We start from the raw sequence: 9,594 nt of genomic DNA, 5'->3' as shown, positions 1-9,594 counted from the left end.
GGGACAACAATGTGAAAGCAGACAGCTGGATGTGCAGAATGTCCAGTGATGTACTGAATGGGTGAAGCTTTGTTCAGGTCTCCTTCAGCCTCAGCAGATGTCCTTCAGACATGGCCAGAAACAAACTGATGACATCCCATGAGGTTCTTTAAACTCCCCTGACGACCAATTTTCAATAAAGAAGAAAAAATTTATGCCAAGTTTCACAAATCTGACAGCTGTGTCTACATAAGAAACTAATCCATTTAGAGACATTCTCAGTTTTAAACCCAGAGGATGGAAATTTTATCACTATGTCAATGTGGATTTTTCCTCTCTCAAATTTTAAAATAAGAAAATTTATCATAAATAAGAAACAATGGTCATTCAAAGATGAGGAAGCAAGGAATTATGGAAGCTATTTCAGAATAACAACTATGAGTCATTGGAATTAAGTTACTTTTCAGTTAACTTCATTTTATTAATTTATTTTTTTACCTTTTTAGTACTATAAAGACACACCTGAAGCTTAAGATAAGGGAATAAATATTTAGTGAAACCATGAAATATTTTTAATATTTTTAATATCAATTGCATGTATTATCTGTAGAAAGATTGCAGTTCCCCCTATGTCTCAACAAGATGACCATATTAAAACAAATGCTACAGTTGGAGAATTGTTCAAGTCAATTAGGTAACATTCTAACTACCATAATTACTGGACACTGAATTTTCACAGTGCATGTGTATAATTATTTCCAAGAGTTATCTCAGCTTTCTGCAATAGTAACATATCAGGTGTATCCACTGCTCAATTGACCATCAAGGGAAATGGGTGAGGCAACAGAACATCCTCTGGATGTTCCCACTTGGTAACTGTTATCAACAGTAATGACACAACATGGAAATTACCTTGACTGCAAAGAAGAGCACTGAGAAGTCAGCAAATGATCAGTTATCATTTGCAATGAAGACATGCATTTTTAACTAGAAATTAAAGCACCTTGAAGCACAGTAGGCTGACTGGTATGTGGCAAGTACATGTGGGTCTGATTAATGCCTGCAACTCAGTTCCCAGAAGCCTGATTGATGGGGACAGGACTTTATCAGGAACAACACTTTCAGGCAGATCAGCCTAATCACAAGAAACCTTAACAAGCAGATACAATTCCATGTAGGGCTGCTGACAGGAAAAACATGCCTTCACTTCTGCTGGGAACTTGCCCTTTTAGGTGTCTTCAGGATGGCACTACTGGAGTAGACAGAGGGGATCCCACAGCCTCTTATGCACCCCCAGCCACCCTGGTTGTTTCTGCACACACTTTGTCCTCAGCCATACTTTTGTCTGAATGCACTTTCCTCTAGGCAGGGTAGTGTGTACTGCACACATAGTACAGGTGAAGTTCCAAGTGAACAAACAGACAAACCCTAAGAAACCTGAAAAAATATACAGTTAAACCCCTGAAGTTGATACCAGTAGGGAAAGCCACATGCTCTGAATCCTCCAAAAAGTAAAGAAATCCTAATTTAAGCCACTTCTACTTGTCCATGCACAAGTAAACACGTTACTATTATTACAATTTCCAGACTGTTGCCTGTACAGCTCAGCTAAGACCCAACTCTCCAAGGAATATCAGTGTACCCACTGGTCTTCAAATTGTCTTTCTAAGCTATCTTTTGATTAAACTGCTCTCACCCTACATTGCTGTCATTACACCAGATTGTTATTCTGAACATCTGCAGTTCCTGCTGAGGACAACATAAGTGGGCAAAAAGGCATGAGAGAAAGATGTGGTCATTCAAAATGTCAGAAGTATATTGGTATATTGGAAATCTAGTAGCATTTCACAAAAAAAAGTCTTTGTGATTGAAAAGAAAGAGAAAGAAAGAGAAAAAAAGTGAGTTTTCCCAAAAGAAAAAAACAAACCTCAGAAATCTCTTATTGCATTGTATTATACATTATATGTAGTATGATGCAACTACATAAATGATACATTTACAAAATCAAGCAATTTTGTTTTGAAGTACCCTTGGTATATTTAAAAAGTCTTCTCTTTCATCCATATATAAACAGCTGATATGAGAAGATATTTGTTCATCAAAAGTGGAGTTACATGGTCTCTCTATATTTGCATAGAATCTGATCTAAAAAAGATATTAGACAAATAATCCATGTGCAAGACATGGGGAAACTAAAAACGGAACCACAGAAATCAAAACAAGTCAGAAATGTGAATTCTAAAATTCAGTAACTGCAACTGAGCAATCACTCTATAAAAATCTTATGGCTGTATACTTATAACCCATTTAAGGATGATACTCTAAATGTGAAGAGCACTATGGTGCTCACTGAAAAACCCTCAAGGCTAAGAACAAGGATTAATTTAAAATTGCATTTTGGAGAACAGACTTGAAATGAGCAGAAATGTCAGCCTGGAAAATGATGCAAGCACCCATCAAGTCACCTTGCAACAGTAGAAAGTGGGTATTTTGTTCACAGTAATGTGATCAGTAGTCATTCAGGATATTTAGATTAGATTTCTTTACAAGATAATTTCAAGTACTATAAATTGGCATTAATTAATACTAAGATAGTATTAATTAATAATGAGATTAATATGAAATCTTTGAAGTTAAATTTCTTCCTTAGCTGATACCATATTTGTGCCTTCTTTGGTTTTCCATATTCAAATAGATTAAGACAATTGACTGGACCTTCATCTTGATAAACTTATTTTTGTACCCATGTCAGTTTTGTACTGCTCAGCTTAGGAGTTCAGCCAATCTGTGAACAAAAGCTCACCTGATGCAGCACAGCAATGTGGCTTTGCCTGAGTTTTTCTGAGAGAACTGTTGTGCTGCAAGTTGGGGATGTGAAAGCACAGACTGAATTGCAGCTTTTGAGTCATACGTGTTTTACCAAGCATAGAGAGACCCTCAGTTCCCAGCTTGGTAAAAATTCAATAATGTAATAAGATGCTGATTTTTATAAACATCATTTACTCCTTTGTTTGTTAGCATATGTTTATCTCAAAACAGGAACATTCAAAGATTTAAGGTACTCTTCTGCTTTGTCAGAAAAGTCTAATATTTAAGGTTATATTGAAGGTCACACCACTCTGAGTTTATTACAGTCCTTAGATTGTGTATCACCTCCAGAATCTGCTGTGATAATATTGAGACTCCAATGGATCATTAAACTATAGCTAAACAAATAGGTGAACTGATAAGTAACTAGATAGGAAGATCTAAGTGAATCCCTTTCGGGCCTTACAGATGCAGAGAAAGCTTTGCCTTCCTGTGCTTAGTTGTTTTTTTTTTTTTAACCCAAGTTAGGTTTTTTTTTTTAACCCAAACAGCTCGGTAAGAACAAATACAGGGACACATTGGCTCCACATTCTGTCAAGGTGACAGCTCTATTTTGTAGCTCTCACTCATAAAAATTTTGTCTCACTGAGCAAAATCGTGCAATATCTCCTGCTGAGTGACAGCTGGGAAATAACCTACAGATTGGAATGTCTAAGGGGTATCAGTGATTAATGCTACCCTTAAGTGGTTTTCTTGTCAGAAACCACTTAGACCTTGCCTTAGATACCTTTTAAGTTAGGTGTTTGCTTTCAGGCCCCCTGCCATAGACCCACTGGTGTGATCTATGGTAATTATTGTTCAGATTTTTAGACTGCAACTGCTTAAATCCATGAGGAAACACTTCTTTTATTCTACATTATATATCTTTACAATAACATAATTTCACTTAGAGAGAAGCCAAAAAAAGCACAAGTACAATGTCTCTACAGGAAAAAAAAAGGCAGTATTTGAAATGTTTAAATACCTAAAATTATTTTAAAGCTGAAAAGAACAATACCGGGAAATAAGTCAAACTAACTAAATCCATAGCACATGCTGTATGTCTCAAGGCATGGAAATTTGAATTTTTTAAGTCAGGCATGAAACACACTATAAAAAAATGTTGACAGTATCATAAAAATCTTAGCTATTAGTGTCAGTGAGGGACTTTCTGTCACTTAGGAATATAAACTCTGGTGGCGTTTTTCCCAACAACAACAAAAACAACAACTAAAAAAAGCTAACGGATAGCCACCATTACGTGGTGCTTGACTTTACTCCAAAATGCATTTTTCCTAGATTTTTCTAACATTAACATTGGTATCTCAGTATATTCCACCAGAATACAGAGAAGGTGCTGGACAATTATGAAGATAGCATGATAAAATTTAAAATGCAGATGCATAATCATTTTTTTCCCAAGAAATGTATACCTACAAGTTGGAACGCATTTCTAGAATAACAAATTTGTCTAAGTTTGGATCAAAATTCAATAGATGAGCAGTTTGACACTCTTGATTCTGCAGATCATGAATAATTGTTCTAAAGCTAAAGGGTATTATCACAGAGGTTCAACTTGCCATAATCACACACATCTGGGAAAGCATGAAATACACAAAATGTTCTGCATTATAAATGAAGGAAGATGGGAAGAATTTGGTTTTGATAACTCATATTTTTCTGTGAAGCTATTATATAGAATCATAAAATCATTTAGGTTGAATAGGATGTTTATTGAGTCCAATGGTTAATCCAGCACTGCCAAGTCCACTACTAAACCATGTCCCCAAGTGCTACCTCTACATATCTAGATCATCCCTTTGGGGGTGGTGATTCTGCCACTTCCCTGAGCAGCCTGTCCCAATTATTGACAACCCTTCTCGTGAATGTATTTTTCCTAGTATCCAACCTATACCTCCCCTGGTGCAACTTGAGGCCATTTCATCTTGTCCAATTACTTGCTACCTATGAGAACAGGCTGATCCCACCTGGCTACAATCTCCTTTTAAGCAGTTGTAGAGAGCAATGAGATTCTGCCTGAGCCTCCTTTTCACCAGGCTAGACAACCCCAGCTGCATCAGTTGCTCCTCATCGGACTTGTGTTCCAGACCCTCCACCAGCTCTGTTGGGCCTTTTCTGGACTCACTTCACCACCTTAATGTCTTTCTTTTAGTGAGTGGCCCAAAACTGAACACAGTATTTGTGGTGCCTGGAAAGTTACCTGCTATGCCCTGCTTCCACATTGCTGCTTGGGAATAAGTAAGTAGAGAGCCCTAATACATTGGTGCAATGGCTCCTCAATTTTTTGGTTTTATTCTCTGCTGAGTTCTCCTTTCACCACATTCTGATTATTCCCCATGTATTATAACGTGGGGAAAAAAAGAATAGAATCATAAAGAAAATGCTGCAGCAGTGGGTCTCCAGGCCAGCTGCAAAACAGGGCTGCATTTAACAGGTGATGATAGCTGTGGCATGAATATTCATCACAACCTTTAACAGATGTTTTACAAAATTTCCATCCTCTGATTTAAAATGAAGTCTGCATACAGTATTCATGAAATCTGGCATTACAAATATTTCTGAAAATCTGATTAACATTTCTTAATGACTCAACAGTTCCACAAATAGCTTTACTTCTGACTCAGGAATGTAAAGCAAGAAAATAGAGGCTAGACTGTTCCACTTCTCCTTAGGATGAATAGTTCTTTAAATCTATGAAAGATTTAAAGGATACAGAAGGGGGTTATCCACAAAATTGTAAGGTAATCAGTGTTGAAAATATATGACCCCAGAACCCTCACATTCATTTTACAGACACATTTATCTACATTTCTTAGATTAAGCAACATACTTAATATGTAAACAAATTGGAACAGATAGAATTGCTTATTATAAATGCCACAGCACTTTCCAAAGAGAATATAACCTGACATCTTTGCATATAGTTGATATGCTTTGCTCACCAAGAAAATTATTTAAATAAATAAATTCTTATTTCAAATTTGAGTAATGTGAAAGTTTAAATTTATAGTAAAGAGCAGCATTCAGGGAACAAGATGGCATATTAATAAGCATGCTAGCAGGTTTGTATAATACTTTGGCTTCCTAAGGTGTATTGTAGCATCACTACCTTAATAAAAATTTGGTAGAATTTTCTAGAACTCAATTTGAGTGGAAATAACAATAGGTACAATAAAGGCACAGGATACCTCTAAGGCTTTTGTATGTCCAACACACTTATGTATTTCTAAGTGATTTATTGACAGATATAATTTTAAACATTAAAAACCTTATTTTTTTTAATCTGCATTTGATTATTTGGGGTTTTTCGTGTAATTCAGTATTAAAAATATATTCTAGTTTTATCAGTTTTAAAAAAAAGCAAACTAAAACCCCCCAAATCCCCAAACACCGTAACAGTGTGTCATTCTTGGACTCCTATGAATTTTTGTTACTGCTAAAATAATGTGTTAATATGACAGCAACAGCAGACAGATATTAGAAAAATAATGATGACTTTCATCTTTCATCTGTACATAAGAGCAGGATAAAATTTTACAATTACTTTCTTAAGAGAAAATCATCCTCATGACATTAGGTTAAACTCTATTGTCTTATTAGAGCTGAAAAAAAGTTCTGCACCACTAAAAATATTTCTGAAGGAAATCAGAAATAAGAAAATATTTATCTTTGAGATGCAGCAGAACATGAAGGTATCAAAACCATGGTCCCCACATTTTACCGTTGTTGATTTAATGGGAACTCTTACATACCTTTATTTTACTGTACTTTATTTGAGTAAAACACTCAAAATCAAGTAAATAGCTGCTGGGTTGAAAATAATTAACATGAAGCATAAAAAGACATGGAGAAAGCTGCCTAATGTAGCTACTGGCATTTAAACAGATAACTATCCCCAAAAGAATGCATTTTTTTCTTTACATATTTTATAATACTCTACATATTTAGCACTTACAGACAATTTATTTAACCATTTCCTTTTTGCTCATGGAACTGTTTTGTTATCACGTTCATTCAGCAATTTTGTCTCCAACAGGGTCAGGAAAAACAGTATAGTAAATGCTTTAAAAGCAAAGCTTAGACATCAACAAAAAGACAGTCTTTAGGTTTACACTAAAATTTGGATTCTATTCAAAAAAGAGCTTTGACCCAGACTCTAAGGCAGTTACAACCATTGCAGACCTTGGGAAGATCACTGCTCACAAACACTGAGACAGTAAATGGGCATATTCTCAAAAGACATAAATTGTAGTAAGCTTAAATCTCTCACAGCTACTATTTTCATGAATTAACTCTTGAATCAAAAGCATGACTGGAAATACAGCTTTTCTGATTTTGCACTAGATACAGACATTTCAGTCTTGGGAAATATGTATTTAATCCACACTTTCTTTTTTTCCTCTGAGAAATAAAAACAGATTTTTAACCTTTGCTGAGTTTTTCTCCCAGGCTGACTTAAGGATATATTTTTCCACCATTTCTTCATGATAAAATTATAGGGCAATAAACAGGGTATTCAAGCTCTCAGATAGCTTTATCACAATGACAAAGAGGAGAGTTGGAAAACATGCCTAAACCCATATATACCATATGTCCTGTATTTAATTATTTTAAAATCTAATTACACATTTCAAAAATCTTCTAACTAGAGGAAAGTAGTTTGTTCAGTTTTCTTCAATTTCATCAGTTTTCTTTGCATTTTTTGTGCATTAATCTAATATTTCCAAGTAACTTTGTTTACTATACTTCCTGCTCCCCTAGCTGCTTTGAAAATGGTATATCACCTTTAAACAAACAATGTATTGTTTTTACCTTTGCTTCGATTTGTTTAGTATCTTGGTTTTGGAACAAAAATTTGATTTTGCTCTTCCCATCATCTGAAGAACCTTTGAGCTGGGAAAACTTGTACCTCCAAAGCACAGCCTAAAGGAGAAAAAAAAAACCAAACCAAAATATAAAAATCATACACAAGTCAATGTAGCTATCATTGAAAATTGTATTAGAAATAGCTGATCTCCTTCCAAGGAAAGTTTTAACACCTCTATGGTAAATAATTAAATAAATGTATTGTCTGTGGTCAGATGTTCCTTTAATCATATAGAGATATTATACTTTGGCAGTGCTTGAATAACACCTGTCAGACTACATTTGTGAAATTTACCCTGAAATCCCTTAATCCCTTCATCTAGATTTAGTATTTAATGAAAACAGAGAAGGATTTTTTTTCCACTGATGATCTGTGGATTTGCTACTCTATTGGAAGTGTTGATCTGACATACAAGACCCCTCCTTCCATACTAAAAAAATCTAGTGGTGGTTTGACAGGAAATATGTTTTCTGGGATGTTGGGGTTAGGCCAATGGATGCTCAGATTTTAATATTGGCACCTAATGTGGCCATTGGGACATTGGATCCGCCTCTGAGCACACGGGGTTAAAGCAGGGCTCTCTCCTGGGAGGCTCTCTTGGGTTCCAGTCAGTGAAGGGTTCAGAGCTGCCCTGCCGGGCTGCGGGCTGGGCGGGGCAGGGGCAGCCATGGGGCCGGGTGAGGTAGGCCGGGCCTGGCCAGAAGGGAGGGGAAGGCCCCTGCAGGATGGAAGGGTGGAGGAGCACTGAGAGGCATCGGGCAGCCAACCCCCCTTCCCCCAGGAGAGACAGAGAGCGAGCCTGTGCCTGCGCTTGGCCGGCCGAGAAGGAGAAGGGGGATGCGAGAAGGTGCCCGGCTGGGCAGCTGTGGGAGTTCTGGACAGACAGAGCCTCAGATTTTTAACCCTTTTCTTGGATGATGGAAACCTCGCGAATGTTAATCCTCCTGGAGTTGAATGAGAAAAGAGATAGAGATGAGATAAGAGGAAATGGGCCACGAGAGAAATAGAGAAGAACTCAGATGGAAGAGATGATGGAGTAGCTTATGCTGGACTCTTTTTGTGTAGCCATGGACAGAGCCATGTTTCCTTGTGATACAGAGACTGCATTCAAGGGGGAGGCAATGCCTCAGAACCAAGAGGGTTCGGTGTGGGTACCCCTCGGCCCCAGGGGGTGAAAAATATGGGGGGGACAGGTGTCCCGAAGTTGAGACTGTGCCTTTTTTGGAGTGGGACAAAGCATCCTTAAAAGTCGACCCTAGAAGCAGCTCTGGTCCGTGTTCAGTGGTGAGAGCACTGGACATGAAAGGAAGAGGTCACCATTGGCACAAGAAGGACTCCTTCTCCTCTTGATGAACTGAGGATTGAGTATTCTGAAGCGTGGTGCCGGACTGAGAGTCGATGATTTGGGGGATGTATTGTATTGGGAATTTGGTGGGGAGGAGGAGGAGATGTATCTGTGAAGTTTCCATTTTCCTTGTGTGTTTTGTTTTTTTTTTCCTTTCCCTTGTAGTTTAGTTATTTTTTTTTTTCTTTCTTAAGTGGGAGCTTGCTTTGCTTATTCCTGGTCACATCTCACAGCAGAAACCAGGGAGAGAGTATTCTCATGGGGGCACTGGCATTGTCCCAGTGTCAAACCATGACATAACATAAAGGGCATATCATAGTAAAAAACAAATCTCTATTTTTAAAAGATAAAATAACAAAAGAAATTTTTTAAAGAGAACATATTTCGAGTTTATTTATGAGAGCTCTAGTGAGGAATTTGAGCAAATCAATAATTCTAACCGTATCAGTGGCCTTTCAAGTAATTGTATTATGAATTGCAATGTGTCTTGTTGAAAAAGACATAATGCTTTACAAAGTAAATATACAATTAATAA

General features: G+C 37.0%; 1 protein-coding gene across 2 annotated transcripts in view; it reads right to left on the bottom strand.

Moving 5' to 3' along the window:
• Positions 1 to 9,594, bottom strand: part of SNTG1 (syntrophin gamma 1) — a 320,654-nt gene that overhangs the window by 7,486 nt on the left and 303,574 nt on the right. For both annotated transcript variants that reach the window (XM_066563043.1, XM_066563052.1), the window contains one exon: positions 7,660 to 7,770. In XM_066563043.1, coding sequence (XP_066419140.1) covers positions 7,660 to 7,770 — 111 coding nt within the window. The remainder of the gene's footprint in view (positions 1 to 7,659; positions 7,771 to 9,594) is intronic.

Source organism: Molothrus aeneus, chromosome 1 (assembly GCF_037042795.1).
Source record: "Molothrus aeneus isolate 106 chromosome 1, BPBGC_Maene_1.0, whole genome shotgun sequence".
Classification (NCBI taxonomy): Eukaryota; Metazoa; Chordata; class Aves; order Passeriformes; family Icteridae; genus Molothrus; species Molothrus aeneus.
This window is presented reverse-complemented; position numbering and strand designations above follow the sequence as displayed.